At 40.4% G+C, this 18,595-nt stretch overlaps 1 protein-coding gene across 1 annotated transcript; it reads right to left on the bottom strand.

Moving 5' to 3' along the window:
- Positions 1-1,008: 1,008 nt before the first annotated feature.
- On the bottom strand, positions 1,009-13,536 carry scyl1 (SCY1-like, kinase-like 1). Its single transcript, XM_005913349.3, has 18 exons — positions 13,332-13,536; positions 11,876-12,016; positions 9,599-9,721; positions 9,289-9,515; positions 9,115-9,205; positions 8,137-8,292; positions 7,764-7,922; positions 7,486-7,593; positions 7,013-7,126; positions 6,751-6,906; positions 6,464-6,652; positions 5,438-5,513; positions 5,029-5,238; positions 4,149-4,297; positions 3,969-4,043; positions 3,324-3,635; positions 2,810-2,888; positions 1,009-2,381 (listed from the first exon to the last, which is right to left on the bottom strand). Exons 1-18 carry the CDS (start codon positions 13,437-13,439, stop codon positions 2,257-2,259), a joined length of 2,598 nt encoding a protein of 865 aa, XP_005913411.1. The 5' UTR covers positions 13,440-13,536; the 3' UTR covers positions 1,009-2,256.
- Positions 13,537-18,595: the final 5,059 nt, after the last annotated feature.

The following is an 18,595-nucleotide window of genomic DNA, read 5'->3' as shown; positions in this document are numbered from 1 at the left end:
TGTGTGTGTATTATTGTTGATTGTGGCTCAAAAAAGCTTTGCCATCTATGGATAAACCAGTGAGAGCAGCAGCTCTACATAAAGACTTTAAGAATACACAAACTTTCTCATAAACCTGCAGCATTTCCTAAGCAAAAGAAGTGGAGATACAATATATTGGGCCTGTACACGGTAACTGAACCTGTCGGCATCACGTGCCCCACTATCTCACAGAAGTGCAGCTTTTGCCCCACATTTAAACTTGTTGGCATGGCCTCCCTATTTTGATCTAACAGATGTCTCTCACAATTATTTAGGTCTTGCTCTGCAGTCTAGTTTAACTAAAAATTTACCTGTGACAGGGATGTCACTCCACATGAAATCTGTAACAGACTCCCACCTGACCCCATCAGAATCAGCTGATTTTTAAACTATAGCACTTTCCCCCCAGCACTTGTGAACAGGGCTAGATGCAGTTTAACCTCTATTAAAAATAGTGATATGACCCTTCAAAGGTTTCATCAAAATCCATCTTTTTATCTTTTATCACATAAATTTTCAGAAAACAAATAAAACATGCAGGGTAACAGTGCTGGCTTCTGCTACTCTGTCACAGTTACTAAACTACTGAAGCTGATATACATCATATTTATGTGCAACACCATCCCCACCAGTGACAACATAGTCCATGTCACACAGCTATCTCCTACAGCTGTGAATTTACTGGGGGTTAGAAAACCATTGGAAATAATTAACACATTAAATTATTAAATTCTGTGCTAAAGTCTTTATACATCAAGGGCAGGAAAGTAAAACTTTGCATGGCTCATTAAACATACTGAAGTTACTGTATGCTTAAAAAAAAAAAAATCAGGTGATTCTGTGGGAGTCAGGTGGTAACCTTTCTCAGGTTTCACTCATTTCATATGAAATGACCCTTTTATACGAGCTAACAAAGAAAGCTGTAATCAGAACTCAGATTACAGATACAAACATACTCACTAACCTTCAAACACAGGAAGACAAGCATAGCAGAAGAAACTTTATTTAATACGTCAGAATAGCTCACATGCTACATGATTTGTTTTCTTAGTAAAACATCCGGATTTCTTTCGACTAATGCAGCGGAGTCCTCTTCATAACTGGACCCGAACAACCAAAACCCGGATTTTAGATCCAGTGGTGATGGGTTCGGATTGTGTCAACTGGCTCATCCATAAAACGTCTAGCTCGAAAGACCAAACCTAGAAATACCGTACCCGACCCAGACAGGCCACACAGGGTCACGCTGTACGCTTTAATGCGTTCCAGGTCCGCTTCTCAAGTGTCCGTTTAAATGTGGAGTTATTGATCCCGTCAATTAATTAAAGGCACAAATAATAAAATCAAAAGTATAAAAAGGTTCTCCTTCACCTATACCAAACCATATATTGCCTAAAATGACTTGGTGGTAAACAAGTGATTCCAAAAGGTGATCATAAGCACTACAGACGATTTCACATAGCCTCCACCACAAGGCTACAAACTCACCTGATTTTGCCCTAAAACCACCGGATTTGCATCTTTCTGTGTCCCAGCTCCTCCAAAGTGCATGTTTATCATTTAAAGATCTCTAAGCAGTCACCTGTGTTACCTGTCGGGTCACTTCTGTAAAATACAGTGTTGCATGTGCAAAGTAAATTCAGCACGTTTTTAATTTCTTGCCATGAAGCCTTTTGTTAGGCCACACAATACACAGTGCATGCATGGACTTATTCTTAGTCTGTAACTGAATTAAAACATTCGAAACCACAGTGTGTGTGTGTGTGTGTGTGTTCACATGTACTGAAAAACATTCAGCACAACAATACATGTGTGAAGAAAAATTCTATTATATATATATATTTGTGGGGGGTTTTCTTCTAAAAAAGTCATTTTTTTAAGACAGGATGCACCAGTTATGTACATATAGTTTACAAGAGCAACTGTGGGAGTCATGAATAAAAAATAATGAGGGGGACATCGTCTGAAACCTGCTCAGGCCTCTGCTGCAGGGGGTGCTGCTCTCCAGATTTCCTCTCCGTCTCCATCTTTTATCTGTGTCAGTTTTTTTTTTTTTTTAGAGGAACAAAGACAGAAAATCCCCAAACTAAAAGTCGTCCAGAGAAAAGGTTCTCCTCTGCCTTCTCCATTTTAGCGACTGTCAGTTTTCTTTAATGCTGCCACTTCTTTCTGGTCCTTAACTTGTGGAATGTGGAACCTAGATCTGCTGCTTTGTGCCACTCTGTTAGGTCCTCATCAGTCCAGCTTGCGCGCGCCCAGTTTGAGAGGACCTTTAGCAGCTTTTCGTTCCGCCCGTTTCGCCTCCAGTTCCTTCCTCCTCTCCTCGCGTTTCTTTTTGGACAGCTCTGCCTTGCTGAGACCTAAGTGAAAATAAAACCAGAATGTCAATGACATCGTAGCTCAGGAGGCACATGATCGATCACAATTCACATGCTACTGCCTGTAAAATAAAAAAATGTGACCTTGGCTCTGAGAGCAGTTTGACTAAAGACCCATCAGCTGATCATTGTGAGCAAATTTCACTAAAATCAGACTAATGATCTAGGAGGTGTCATTCTTATGAATTGTGAACAGACATATGATGGATTTTTCACTGGTCCTTTACTGAATAAGCTAAAAATAAAGGGGCAGCTCTGTGATTTATTACTGCAGGTCTATATTTTTAGAAGCCTCACAGGAAACGCTAAAAATGCCCGACTGAAAGGAGGTACGAACTGAGTGGAGTCTCTATAATCAGGCCAATCCAGGTTCTCATTTCTGATTAAGGTAACCTCGTTGTTGGACTTACCCTGGCTTCCATCTACCGACTCCCAGCTCTCCTCAGCTCCCCAGTCTCCTGTCGGCTCGGCGCCCCAGCCATCTCCAGACTATCGTTGAGAAAACAACACAAACATAATTCTCTGTTATTCAAACCTAATCAAGCCAATGTACAATTATTGAAGAAAAAAAATCTAATTTAGTTCTTTAAAAATAAATAAATAATATAATATTTAGTGATCTCGATCTCAATCGATAGATAGATCTGTTAATGCCCTTTTCTTAAACAACAGCGATTTTATTTTGAAGGTAAAAAAGAAGAAGAAAAAAGCCCACCGTGATGCTGAGGGCTGATCATGTGACTGCAGCTTTATGGTGTGCTCTGTTAAAATGCCATTTCAATGAAATCGGATAAAGTTTGGTGTTCCCTCTAATACACATGTAAGACTTTCAAGCCGTAATCAAAAGTGCATTTAACACTCCGTTGTTTTTTTCTCCCAAATCTGAAAACCAACTTCTGTATTTTTGGCTCACTGCGCTCTCACCGTGGCGGCAGACATGCTGGCTGTGTTTCTCTGGGACACGCTGGCGAACAGATCGTTTTGACTGGCGCCCTTTGTCGTGCTGTCCCAGTTGTACTCGCTGGCTAACCGCACACCTTCGGGCAGGGGCAGCGTTTTATTGGCCGAGCTTGTGTCGGTCTCCTCCTCCCCCCAGTCGTTCCCCCAGCCTTCCTCGCCTGCAGAGCTCTGACCCTGACCTTCTTTCTCGTTGGACCAGCTGTCATCGGCGTCCCAGCCTGAGCTCCAGTCGGAGCTCTGCTTTTTCACCACCATGGAGGTGGATGAGCGGCTCGCCTGCGTCACAGCGAAGAAAACTGAAATGAGTCCAGCTGCAGATTTTGATTTTTCCACATCTACATACACCCCCCAGATGTGACCAATTATTTTTTTGTTTTTACAGTGGAGAATTTTTTTTTTTAACATTTGTTTTCAATAACATATACAAGTATATATTACAGGTAAATGGGAACCTTTCAAGTCAGCAGACTATACTAGGAGGATTAATAGTTTAATATGACTCACAGTAATCTAACAATATCAGCAGTGCTCACAGCATTAGAGGAAGTAGAATGAGCACAAAAGGAATGACTGTCAAATAACTGCAATGCTTAGCATCTTCCGTCTGACCTTCTTTTTGGATGAACTCATTCCTGACCAGTCGGTGTTCCAGTCATCGGGCTCAGTCTGAGCTTTCTCTGGCTCCTTTGAGGAAACGTGCAGTCAATTTATGTGATTTCAAATTATAATTATGTGAGACCATAATCTTCCATTTATGCACAATACATATCCTAACTATTTTCTCCCTACCTCCAAACTTCCCCAGTCCTCCTCATCATCCCAGCGGTCTCCTACAGGCTCATCATTGTTGTCTCTTACTTCCAGAGTCTGTGATTGGTTGGCACGACTAGAGGCACCATGGTGAGTCAGGGAGGCTTGTTGATTTTTGTCTTGAGAACCTGAGGTTGAAAGAAACGTTTTAATGTGAGACACTGATTCAAGGCACTGATTTGTGTGGGAACACTTAATAAGTTAAAGAATAGTAACTGGGATACAGAGGCTGTTATTCTGCTGCTACACACAGGTTTTAAACTGCTAAGCGGGGATCTGCTATAGCTTTTCATATTTATAATCATAAGTATACATGTTCATAGCCTGCATATAGCTTGCACACTCACTACAGTTATAGCCTGTACATACTTATAGCTATAGTAAATTGATAACATAGTACCGTGTACATTGTAACACATTTATAATAGATCTATATTCTGTAATATATCTATATTTTTGCTAAAGCACTTCTGGATGGACGCAAACATCATTTCGTTGCCTTGTACTTGTGCAATGAATTCTATTCTGTGAGATCCACTGACTTGCCTGAAGTTACAGATCTATCAAAGCACAATGCAGGGACTCCAGCAACACCTAAAGGGAAGAGGAACAACTTTATTGACTGACCAAGGCGTTTTGGCTTGTGGCCTCATCAGGGTCATCTGAAGGTCACAAGCTGAAACGCGTTAGTCAGTCAATAAAGTCTTAGATCTGTATTGACAGATGAAGGCTTTGTGTTGTAAAAGGAAGCTGACACCTCCCAGCATCACCAGTCAGTCCCACTAATATAGACACATACACTTATTCCAGTGTTGAGATTCTTTAGATGAAAAGGCGGGGTGCTGTGGTTCCACCTCACCTGTTGCGGCTGTTCCATCACTGGCACTAGGGGGAGTAGTGGGGCTGGTGGCATTAGCGGCAGGTCCGCCTCCCTCAGTGCCTGTACCCCCCTCCGTCCCTGGAGCATTGCGGATCAGCTTAGAAGTGAGCGAGCTCATGCCTGTCACAGCCCAGCCAGCCCAACTGGACGAGGCACCTGCAGGCTGAGCAGACGATGCTACGTCCTTTTCTGCAGGATACACAAAACAGAGTTGTTACATTTAAGTTTTCATATAAAATGTGTCTATTAATTTGATTAAAGCCATCTGAGATAGTTACAGGATTATTTGTTTCTTTTTCTCAAACTCTATTCATGGTAAAGAAACAACTACACAGCATGGAGTTTCTAGTTTGAGGGAAGATTTCCAGTGCAGTTTATAGTTACATACCGATCTCAGCTAGCTTGCTGGGGTCTTCTGACACAGTCTCTAGTTTGGAAAGGAAACTCTTTATGGCTTTGAATGCCTGACAGGGAGAAAGAGACAGGCAAAATTAGAGGTTCAGAACAAGCACCAAGACATGTAGACATCCCAGTTTCAGCAAACAGTCCCTTCTTGCACTGGTCGTTTGACAAATGTGACTGAATTAACAAAATCTAAAACCGTAAAACCATATTTGTATTTTAGCTTTGTGCACAATATTGTTTCAACTAATGTTATTTTTTTTCTAAAGTCTATTTTTAATTTAATGTCATTTAACTGAAATGTTCTTGCACATTTTATTTTTAGTTAAATGCTGCAAGATTGATAACTCCACCACCACTGCTGGTACACAGCATCAACCGCTGGTTTGCATGCAAGTCTTCAAAACAGCTGTAAGATCGAGGATCAAAAAGACTACAAATAAATTTAAAACATTCTTGGCATAGTTACAGGTAAAACTAAGGAACACTACAAACCAACGCAAGAGTACAAGCTGTGAGAAACCATGAAACCACATATCTCCAGCAGTCAAATACCTGACTCACTGAGTTTTTATAGTCATTATCTAGACTTTTGTTTCTGTCATTTCAGGTCATCACATTTTTTATCTTGTAAGCACAAAAGAGCACCTTTTTAAATTCATTTGTTTTATTTTGTCTTATTTTGAATTCCTGCTTGATTCTTGCTTTTTTGTTGCTATGATTAGCCATTTGTGAAAAACCTCCGTGTGCAACTGATGTTTGTTAAAAAGAAATTGTTAAAATAATACATTTCAGTTCATTCTGGTTTTTTGTATTCAAAGTATAGAAAAAAAAAATACTGAATGGATGATTTGAATGAGTATACCAGTGCAATTGTAGGCAACATATGGCCAAAAACAACATTTGTTTTTGAAGGTTATTTGAACATACTGCAATCATATATATACACATCTATCTATAGCTCTATCTATATATTGTGATATTCGATTTTCCTCACATCACCCAGCCCTACCTGATCCCTGACGCTCTTATCGGGGTCAACAGTAACAGCACACAGGGTGGGCAGGATACGGGCAGCAATCTCCGTTACACTGTAGTAGTTGTGTGTAGCCGCAAAGCCCAGCACGCCAGCAGAGCGCGACGCAGGGAACGGGTCCTTTGTGGCTCGAGAGAAGGCAGAAATCAGAACGCGCTGTCGAGTCTGTGGACAGCGAGACAATTAAATTCTTTACTGAGCACTGATCTCAGTCTTTCTGGGTTTTTTTTTAAGTTTTACACAGTGATGCAGGTCTGCCTTACCCCAGCGTTGAGGTAGGAGGCGATTTTTCCCAGGCAGACGGTGGTGTTGCATCGGATTGGGCCTTGCTCGTCTCTAGCCTGGAGCCGGGCAAAGTGACGCATCAGTTCCTGGTTCAGGTTGGTCTCATTTAGCTTCGGAGCCAGCAGCAGCATAGACTGGGGGGGAGGGGGAAGAGAGCATATTTAGGATGCTATCTGTCATGTACTATATGTATGAGATAACACCTGTTATATTGTGCTTGTGTTTAATTGTGAAAACTACCTTCACAGTCTGTTCCCTGATAGCAGGGTTTGTGTCTGTGAAGCCGTGAACAACATGAGGGAAAATCTGGGAATTCACTGCAGCCTCATTCAAATACTGAATGAACTGCTCCATCTGAGAAAGACAGAGACAGAGTTAGGGTGAGTAAAAGATAAATGGTTTTATTCTTAATACAGAGATAAAAACAGCCGGACAGGCATGTGATTAAACAACTGTTTGTTATGTTTTACTGTTCTTTTAACCAATTTTTCTCTTTCCATGCTAGAAATAACATACCATAAAATTAAATATGAACTCTATATTAAAAAAGTAAAATAAATAAGAACACCATCTCGGCAATATTCACCCTAATCACTGAAAAATCTCTGAAACTAGTCAATATTTAAAAAGAACAAAACTGTTTTGTGCAGAACTTGTTTTTAAAATCTTACACATGATTACCTCTGCAAGGAAAGCAAAAGAATATTCCACACCTGCTGCAGAAGTCGTATCCTCATAGCTCGGTCTGTGGAGGAGAACATTTTCACAATGACAGGGATGATTTTCTGCTGGTACTCTTCTGCTGACAGAAATTTTCCCACCTAGAAAAACAGAGGAAGAGAGAGAGATTGAAGAAAAAGAAGTGCACAGATATAGCTACAATCATGTCATTTTTCAACTTGTCTCGAGAATGATTTTACTGATGATTATTGTCTGCTTCACTGTCTGTTTCTAATTAGGGTCTAAAGTCGCCTCGGGAGTTGGGATTTACCTTAAAGAGCGGTGTGAGGACGACAGCGCCTGCATTGCCAAACTCAAAAGCGGTGAGCAGCTGAGGCAGGACTTTGTGCTTGCAGAAGTCTTCAGGGAAAGAATCGAGATTGTCACTCAGATCCTGGAAGAACTGCTGCTTCTCGGCTGGCTCCTTGATCTAGAAAGGATCGTTTTAAAGAGATCATCTAATTTCTGCAATAGATGATTGGACTAAAGCGAGGCATGGTGTCCAGATTAAACTTGTTTAGCCAAATGACATCAATCTGTTCGGGATTTTGATTAATTTCAACCTCTGTTTTAATACTTCATGCTGTGACTTGACTAGAATGTTTTTATTGTAGTTGTAACACAAACAAAAGTCTGTGTAAGACCTGAATCTCTTCCAGGAAAAGGTTGCTCTCCACAAAGCTGCTACTCAGGAATCCCCCTGGGGCTCTACAGTTCTGGAGAAACCGGGCAGGGTTTGGCCGAGTCCGGGGGTTGGCTCCAACCAGCTCACAGTAATGGGGAACCAGAACCTTGGGGATCTGTGGGAACAGAAAGAAAAAAAAAACCCAATAACAATAAACTTGACTTATACCTTTTTTTTCCTCATATGACAAAAAAAATATATATATATCTTCAGCTGTCAGTGAGCCTATGAAGCAACAGCACTAAGACTAAAGCTCGCAACGAGAGATCACATTTCCTTCATAAGAGCTTCTCCTCGCAGGCCCCTTCATATCTTAAAGACCTCATTAACACACTATTCTGACAGAGCACTCAAAGCACACAGGATGCAGAGCCTTCAGCTATCAGGCCCCTCTCTCATGGAACATGCTCTCTACTTTAGGATTGGGCTTAAAACATAAATTCTTGAAAAAGCTTAAAATTAGGGTTGGATCAGGTGACCCGGAACTATCGCTTATTTATGCCGCTATAGGCTCAGACTGTTAGAGAGCTTCCCATGATGCACTGAGCACTTCTCCACTCCAGTCATGTTTGCAAGCCATTAACTTTTGTTTCCTCTTTCCTGTGGTTTATCTTTCGTCCTGTTTTCACAGTTTTTTCTCCCTGGTGGCACCAAACGCGGGTTCATATTAGATCATCAGATTCTTGGGTTTCTCTCCAGTTGATCTTAATCATGACATATGTATTATTTAAGGGCCCTGCTATCCCACTATATGTTCAGTTTATTGTTGCCGATTCTTTACATAAGCAGAATCATGTAATTCCCTTTAAACAACAACCATCATAATCTAAATATTCCTAAAAGCTGCATTTTTCTTAAATAAGAGCATGCACTCCAAGGAGCAAGGACAATATTTAATCATAAGGTTTTTGGATAAACAGCAATTGAAGACACAAACCTTTCCCAGGGAACGGAGGGAAGAAGTACGTGGCAGCGGCCCGTTGAACACCTCCCAAATCAGGCAACCTAGTCGCCACACCTCTCCTGCCCTGTAACAAAAATACACACAGGTCAGTGCAAAAGGGTGCAGCCAAAGCGCATCAGGTAGTTTTTCTCTAAATGTCACACTCACCATTTCTCTCCACTGCTGTTAGACATCTCTGGTGGGTCATATTTCTCCATGTCTGGGTAAACTGCCTTTGGTGCAGGGAGCGAGACCCCACTTGGGTCTCCCTGCTCAGGGGCCACATGGTCGAGGGCTCCTAGCTTCCACTCTCCAGCTCGATCCACAAAAACAGCCCATATGCCCAGGTTGTTATGGAGCAGATGGCAGTCATTGATGAGAAAACTCAGAGCTTTCTGTAAGCAAACAGAGGAAGAGACGGTGAGAGACGACTAATAGAGGACAGATGCCACAAACAGCTCAACTCTCCTGTCCTTACCACTATCTGATGGAGTCCCCATGAGATCTCCAGTTCCCCAACACCACCCTTCTCTGCCCGTGCCTTCAGATGGGCTGCCAGGGGTGTAACCTGCTCAGTAACCAGGTAGAGGCTCTTCTCTGTCTGTAACAACCACACCAAGCTCATCAATCAACTAAGAAAGGAAAAAAAATAAAAGCAAAACTATACTTCAAAACTATTCTATGTCACTGCATTAAACAGTAACTTGACATAGGAAAACAGCTTCTCCACAACAGTTTTTGCATTTATCTATCATATGCACAGCACATTTATACATCACAGCATTTTCCCATCAGATCTCTATTAAAAACATGCTATAAATTAATACTAAATTTACTGAATATTGGAGAGTTCAGATCACAGATATTTTAGAAGAAAAAGCGATTACCATTGCTTTGCTGGATATTTGATTATGCACCAGTTCTTCAACATGCTCTATTTTTATCTACTGACTGTTTTTCCTCTGCTTGATTGTATCATTTTCCAACCTTGCCATTGTGTACTTTCATTGCCAGGTGTCTTTGTGAAAGATGTTTTCTCTCAAGAGACTCCTTGCAGGGCTCGCAAAATCGCTAGCCCAACGTCCCAGGGCTAGCGATTTTTCTAGTCGGGCTACCAAAATCCATCTCAGCCCTGCCCGTCGGGCTATCATAGGAAAATATATGTCAGTGCTTTTGCATTCTTTCGAAAATGTAGCATCAATGAGCCACTGTCAATATGTGACATATTGAAATCGCGTTAGAATTTGCTCTTGTTTTTTGCTTTCACTTTGCAATCACGTGAACGGTGTGTAGAGAGCGGCAGCACTGATTGGTGAGTGACGATTAATTGCGCACCAATTCCTCTGGCATCGTCTTATCACTCATTAGCTTACTATTCAGACATGACAAGTGAAATCTCCCGCAGCAAGCTTAAACATGTGAGAGGTTGCTTGCGCAGAGAATCGCTGACCGTTATGTGAAGTGCGTGTGTAAAAGCAGCAGGATTTACGCCGGTATTTTAGTTCTGCTCAGCCAAATAAGACAGGTCAGGGTGAAGAAGGGGCAGCCAAAGAAAAGCTTACCACAAAACGGAAAAGTTATGACAAATCAGACTATGAGGCAAAAAGAAAGCGCAGCTTTTTTGGTTTCATGGACAAAAGAATTTCTGTGGCTGGAATATGACGAGCTAAATAACATGATGTTCTGCCAGGTGTGTTGTGAGTTTCATTTGATTTCTGAGTCGACAAGCGCCTTTGTTACTGGGACAGTAATTTTAAGAAAGACCCCATCAGAACCCATGAGAAATGCAAGAAATGCATTATTGCCCAGTCTGCAGTATCTTTCCCAGAACAAACAGCAATTGCAAAAAACATACTAAAAATAAACCAAGCACAACAAGAAGTCCTGAAAAATCTGTTTAGAACAGCGTACTATGTTGCAAAGAGTGAACTACCACTGGCAAAATTTAGCAGTCTTTGCAAACTTCAAAAAGCAAATGGCCTAGATCTTGGTTCCACTTGCCTCTTACCCGTGACTTCAGTGGAAATTTCAAATTCAGGATCTGACACAGACTGATTCATGTCCTACACAGTTCTTACAAGTTCATAGAAATTTCTGTTTAATTAGAACCAAGTATTTGAGTTGATGATTGTAATTTTTATACAGTTGTTGTGATTTTTATTTTAACAATTTTTTTGATTAATTTTTGTTTCCATTACAATATTATACTTTAATGTATAATATTGTAATGGAAACAAAACATTAAAAAATTGCTTTCTTTTTTATTCGGGCTCCTTAAATTTATTTTGGGCTACCAAAAACTGAAGAATCCCTGCCCAAAGGGCTACCAGGGATTTTGAAATTTTGCGAGCCCTGCCCTGGTTAAATAAATGATTAGCTAATGCTGTATGGTTTGCTGGTCATATTCCTTGGATAGATTCTCCAGATGAAAGGGTAAAATCATATCCTTAGTTGAGCTAATAGTGAATAGTGTGTCAATTACACTCTCATTAAAAACCAAAGAGAAAGCTGTGTAATTGTCTGCTACTTCACTCACTATAACTACTATAAAACTACTACAAAACCCACAGGAACCTATTCCCACTCACCTCTGTCTTAATGTTTAATATGCAGAGAAGAGCAGATGACAGAAATGAGACACAACTAATTATATGACAATTACAGCAAAACATGGAATCTTAGCTCTAAATATCAAGAAAAGTGTGTTTAAAGCAAAGTGGTTTCTGTTAAATTTAAGTCACAATAAAATACATACCTCCAACCCATCAACATAGGCCAGGATGTTAGGGTGACGCAGGGTCTTCATACGCTTGAAGGCAGCCTTGGCGAGCTGGGTCTGCTGCTCTGTGCCCTGAGCCACCTCGTATACAAACACAGACACTGGCTCTCCAGTGGTCTGAGGAGAAAGATTGGAGTAAGAGCAGCCAGTTATAATTACTCCATTGCTCTTAATTAAGCCAATATTTTGTGGTTGTAGTCCAAGTCTAAAATTTTACTCCAACTTGAGTATGCATGTTACTAACAGACATTACTACTTGCATGCCATTTAATTTTGTGTCTCTCCAGTATTTTCTGTTTTGCCCTGTTCTCTCTATACTCTACTTTATCCATTCTCTTCTCTTTTTCTTCAACTTTAACTGATCATGGCAGATTGCTGCCCCACCCTTAGCCTGGTTCTGCCGGACATTTCTTACTTCACACTACAGCCAAGTACAGCACACAGGGGATCATCTGACTGCTGGGTTTTTTCTCTAATATCATAGGGTCTTTACCTTACAGTGTAAAGCCCTTGAGGCCACTGTTGTTGTCATTTGGTGCTATACAAATAAAACTAAATTAATCTGAAGTGAAGCTATCCTCTTCAAACAGACTACTCCCATTTTCCTTCCATTGTAATATTTCACTGGTGTTATAAATTTACAGGTAATATTATCATAGCTATATTTGAGCAATTATAATAGGAAAAAAAATCTACATTCACCCTACAATCAAAATTCCAGAAATTAGGGTAAATTATGTACTAACTTGACTTACACAAACACTCCCATTTTATCGGACTGATGTGAACAGTATCGTGGCCTTACATCTGTGCTGTATTAAATATAGATATAAATGTAACCATCGTGCAGAAAATATTACCAGTAAGAAGTAACTGTCAATACTGTATACAGAATTTTGAAAAGACATTAATGTGACTGAGGATGACGAAAGTAGGAAGTTTGGGCTCGGCTGCCCGCGGTGAAGATGATGACACTGAGATTATAGCTTTCCGCTTCTCGGTGATAATAATGAAGCAGTGGGTTGTATGCAGTGCTGTCTGCAGTTAAGACGGAATCTTTCATTCCTGAAATAAAGCATTAACTTTAAAACAGCTCAAATAAGAGCCGTTACTCGGCTAAAACGGGTGACGTGGCGAGAAATACGTGTCTGCCTCTGGGGGTAAACAAAAAGCCTGAGCTAGGCTAGTCAGCGACAATTATCAGACAGACAGACCAAGCAAAAGAAAAAAAATGACTACCAAGACTGACTGACTGAATGAACGAATGAATGAATGAATGAAAAACACCCGAAAAACGCTAACAGAGCTGACATTTAATCTGAAGGCTAAATCAAGCTCTAAAGCTGACTTGTCAGCTTATTGGCAGGCCCCACAACCGATCGAGCTAACGCTGACTGCTAGTGCATCAGCAGCAGCGGGATGCCGCTTTTACCTTTCGCTTTCCCCGGTGTAGAGCCCATATTCCGGACTTTTCCTGGCTGTCTGGAAGAAGTTCATACGCAAAGTCTTTCACGGGATCCCTAGCGAAAAAGGACCACATCTCCCCTTAGCTCCGCACTTCATCAAACACACAGCGACAGGTGAACTACACAGTGCTAGCTAGCGACTGGCACGGATGTTAAATGCCTCCGCAGAAACGACTTTTCTGCCTATTAGTTCCACAAGAAGTTAAGCTTACTCAGGTTTTTGAGAAAAAAAAATATATATAAAAGACTTAATTTATTATATATAAATTCCCCTCACTCGTTCTCTCACCAAATTAAAGCCTCAAACTGAACTTTGGGTAGTAATAAAATAATGTCGATTAAAAAAACGTCACCTGTCCAAAAAACGGTTGCAATATGTGTAGCAAAATATAAATTCCGATGAATATTTCTCTATTACAGATTCAAACGTGCTTCACAAAGGCAATCAAACTAATTAAATCCTTAACAAATATGAAGGGCAATAAAGTAAAATTTTCCATAAAAATATGTGTTCTTAGACATGCCTTAAAGGAAGTTATTGACCATGCCAAGCTGATTTCCTTGGTCAGAATCAGAGCCATCTACCGCTAAATCAGTTGGACTTTTAAGATCTTATAAGTATGAAAAAAAATCTAAAGTCAAAGCTGACATCCTTACTCAGCATATGTCTCTGATATATTTTTATAAGATAATTTGTGTTGTTTTTTTATTGCAATGTAAATGTGAAGAGAGCAAGTAAACGTAGTGAACCTTTTTCAGCTCAGACAGGACTAGGACCGTAAACTTCATCTGTTAAAAACAGAACAAATAGATCAAATACATTATTAATGTGCAAAAAGTCTTGGGCCACTCTTCGTTTCCTTATATTTCTCTCCAAACAAGGTACAGTATGCCGCCTCCACCGTGTTTTACAGATGGCTGTAGACCCTCACTGTGCTCACTGTTGATGAGACTTCATCAAACAGTGAATGAATCATCTGAAGGGTCTGATGATCTCTAGAGTCCAATTTTAGGACTTTGCTGGATTTTTTTTTTCCTATTTCTTAAGAGTTTGACTTTAGTCTTCATCTAATGTGGATAGTTTCTATGCTTGAGATTACTTCTTTTGTCCTCCACTTGTCCATTTTACAAAAATATTTTAAAGATACACACAATTCACACCATTGTGAGTTGTTTTTCTTAAACTACATTTTATGTATACGAACCAATTCACAAAAACAGTCACTTCAATACACGTTATATCGTAATGTAGAGACTCTACAATATATATAAACTTCAATCAGATGTCCCGCTACGAACAATGGTGGGAAGGAAAAATACCTTTTTAACAGGAAGGGTAAACTGATGCAACCTAAAATAATACCTTGTTAATGCAAAAATAATATTTTATATCTCTCAAACTGTTACTTTTGGTAGATTCAATGAAAGAAACATTGAATCTACTGGTTTTGTCACAGGCCACAAGTAATACAATACCCAAGGATACATTATGAACTTCTTTGTTTGCGCATTGTATGAAATATTCCCACATATCCAACTAATTAAACTGTTTAAGGTTTGACATCGCTTTCCTTTATTGCCATTTGCCTGATGAGGTTGTGACACTCCCCACAACAAAACATATAGCTGAAGTCTACAAATAAGTTTTCCTTATTCATATGTTCTTTTAAGCTTGATCAGACATCCTGCTCTTCAGTGTCATTAAAAAACAAAAAAACAAACCACCACAACCCCCCCTCCCATCCTCCCCCAAAAATAACATGTATAGCAAAATGCTACTTTAGAGCTAGCTGTTAATTGTTCATGACACTCTGCATAGTTATCTCATAGAAGAGCTGAGATCAAAACATACAGCAATAGCTGGACTGTTTTATGCTGCTGTACTAAAGAGGATCCAGAGCAAGGATGACTTTTGTTGGATGCCTGCTCCCCTCAGGTCTTCTTTCCTGACCTCACCTCTTCCATTTGTTGTCATGTGACATGGACCTCAAGAAGGGTAGTGTCCAGGACACAGATGGCAAAATGAGGTTTATAAAGCTGTTGCTAATCATCACAGGACAGCCGGAATACAATGTCAAGTAATCTTTATGCATTACGCCCACCTCATCAAGTCATTTACAGAATATTGATGTAATTATCTATAGAACAGAGACAAAAACAGAGACATTGTTTTAAAGTTTTATTGATCATTTCCATACAAATATTTTCCCCACCCAGACATTGTCCTTTTATGGAAGCCATATTAAAGTTGAAGTGTTATTCAGAATCAGTTTATTGCCAAATGTTGAGCAGGTTTACAACATTAGGAAATTGCTGCGGTGCTTCAGTGCAAACATAGTGTCATAAATTGCGATTAAATAGACATGAAAAAAAAAATTAAATATAATATTAAGTATATTAAATATACTTTCAGCCCCACAAAGCTTATTTAAAAAAAAAGCAAGACACCGCAGGGAATTGAACCCCGTCCCGACAGAGTCAGGAGTGCCATCACCGGAGTCTTTTGCTTTTTGTTTTTGCTAGTTAGGGCAAAAGCAAAACCTGGAAGAACAAAACAGTTTGTTCTTCCAGGAAAAGAAAACCCGACACCTGGATGCTAATTATGCTGTCACCACGGGGATTCTCTTGGTCACGAGGCTGAAACTAGAACAGAGAGACGTCTGGTTTCCCCAATCCCCAAAATTCCCCACAGCGACACTGTATTGGTGTATTATTCCACGAAATCCGTTTAGCCATAATAAAACCACGATACCAGAATCCCTTGTCAAAGCGATTTTCCCCTCTGCAATTCAGCACGAGTCGCGGGTCAACTGCCAATTTTATGGCTGTAATGGGGAAAAAAGACAGACAATTTAAGCCCCCCCCCCAACCCCACACTTGTACCAAGACTCATCCAATATGATGGGAGATTGAATTTATCAACATTGTTGTAGTTTACCACAGCTGATGCAGCATTTACCACAGCTATTCTTCCTCTGATGCTCAGCTCTTCAATGTATTAAATGAACCCTAGAGGCTGGCAGTACCAAGTGATCCAATGACTCCCTGCAGACCTTTAAGTTCTCTGGTTCAGTAGCAAGTTAAGCTGAATGAGAAATCTGAAAAAGGGAGAAAGAAGAGTGTTTGCCCCCCCCCCCCAGACCCTCCTAACCATAATACTACTGCAATGTTTGACAACGACTTTATGAACATTGTTTTACAAATAAAATGTTATGCATAGCTGATGTGCATGCAACATGTTGAGTTACACATTAAAGCCATGGTATGTTAAAGAAAAATCAAGGGAACCGAAATTACTTAACTTAGCACCCACGAGACTGAAGTGATGCAGTATTAGCGAAAACAAGCTTGCAGCTCTTGATCTTAATGTGACTGGATTCTCAGTGTTCCATCACAGGTTAGGCCATCCCAGATGAAAAATTAAGAATTTGGGGTAATTTGACCTGAGAAACCAAAGGGAAAGAAAAAGGCACACAAACACAGAGAGCGGGGGCTTCTGCGAAGGACGTCAGGGGTTCAGATTTAAGCTCAAGCGCACAGGGGATTGGTACTTCATTCAGGGGCCACACTCATATCGCTGACAGCTTCCACAGATGGCTTTGCATTCAGAGGCAGGCGAGATCGGAGTGGACAGACGAGAATGATCTGAAACAAAGAGTGATCTACACAACACACCCACCACACAATACTCAAAAGATTTGGGTTCTACTCATCTTATGGTTGTAAGATGCAAAGCAATAGGGCCCCAAGGCCAAAGAGGAATAAGCTAGTAAAGCATTGTTACTGATGATTTGAGGTTAACATAAAGCCAGTTCCAAGATGTCATTTTGTCAACTACAACATTGCAGAAGTTTTGACAAGTAAAGCCAACAGCTTACTACATGCTCCGGGTTAGGACTTGACTCGTGCTTGAACCAGTCTTGCACTGTGAGTTCTGTGAAGAGAAGTGTAGGGATACGCCCAACCACAACACAATAGAAACTAAGGCAGCACATTTGCGCTGCATTTCAGACCAAATTAAGCCGCACCATGCGCAGCTTTCCTCAGCTGCTTAAATTTTGAAACTTCGCACAGTTGCGCGATTGCTAAGGTGACCAACCTGCCACTTGCACAGTTGCACAAGGGCAAGCAGCTGAGGGCTAAATGCTCTAATATATGTAAACACATCAAAAACCTGACTCCTTTTGTTCAAACTGCATGTTGGTGGAGTTCAAAGCGCAGCGTGATTCTTGTGTTCTCCTAGGTACACTGCTTTCTTCCTTTGGATTGTTCTGTAAGAGCAAAGAGGCAGAAAAGAAACACCCCTATACCCCTCCCCACAGTATCGTAGAACTGACTATTGTTATCCTTACCCAAATGCTTTACTGCAGATAATGTCAGAATCAATGAAGGTCCATCAAATCTTCCCGTTATCACAAGTGACTTGTTAAGAAAGCACAGCAGTGCTATTTCTACTGTCAAGTATAGCAAGTTGCTTTCATTTCAAGAATGAGGACACGCAAGTCCAGTCAAGATAAGTGACCCCTATAGGGCTGAGAATTTTCTGTTTTTCAACATCAATATTTGATGGATTCAACTTATCTGCCTTCACTTTCCACTTTGAAATAGAAGTCATTCGAGCCCAGGTCACATCCGTGCTCTACAAAGCTCCAAGCTTTAGTCATACCTGAAAAAGCACAAGAAAAGCTCCCCCACACAAGCCCCCCCAAAAAGAACAAATGCATACCAAAACTGTATTCAATCACAACAAGCTATGCATTTATTATGCAGTAAGAAAATCCTTTACAGATAGTTCACTCATTGTATTGGCGATACAAAGCAAAGTAACTAATTGCAAAGGAATTGCAATGAAGGCAATTAGCCAAATAATGAATGTTAAAGTAAATGATCACATTTAGCCACCTTACGTGATGCTCGATGCGCAAGGAAACTTGTACATACAATGAGTTAGGAGTTCCTGATGGTCTTGGGTATTGAAAGCACACAGGACACAGCACACTGAAAAAATGCAAAGAAAAGCCTCTCCCCACAACACCCCTGCCCTAATACAATATGGTAGAAAACTACAACACTGGCATTAAAGTAACATTGTAAAGTATATTAAATATACTTTCAGCCCCACAAAGCTTATTTAAAAAAAAAGCAAGACACCGCAGGGAATTGAACCCCGTCCCGACAGAGTCAGGAGTGCCATCACCGGAGTCTTTTGCTTTTTGTTTTTGCTAGTTAG

The sequence above is a fragment of the Haplochromis burtoni genome, unplaced genomic scaffold (genome assembly GCF_018398535.1).
Source record: "Haplochromis burtoni strain Fernald_Lab_line unplaced genomic scaffold, NCSU_Asbu1 Contig_4, whole genome shotgun sequence".
In the NCBI taxonomy this organism is placed as follows: domain Eukaryota; kingdom Metazoa; phylum Chordata; class Actinopteri; order Cichliformes; family Cichlidae; genus Haplochromis; species Haplochromis burtoni.
Note: the sequence above shows the minus strand (reverse complement) of the source record. Positions and strands in the feature narration are given on the sequence as shown.

Bases quoted from the DNA above. Each gene is read 5' to 3' on its own strand.
- scyl1 (XM_005913349.3), bottom strand. From the start codon at position 13,439: ATGTGGTCCTTTTTCGCTAGGGATCCCGTGAAAGACTTTGCGTATGAA. The intron at 5,239-5,437 runs GTATGTAACTAT...TGTATCCTGCAG, and splicing joins CAGCAAGCTAGCTGAGATCG to AAAAGGACGTAGCATCGTCT. The intron at 4,044-4,148 runs GTAGGGAGAAAA...GTTTCCTCAAAG, and splicing joins AGGACTGGGGAAGTTTGGAG to GAGCCAGAGAAAGCTCAGAC.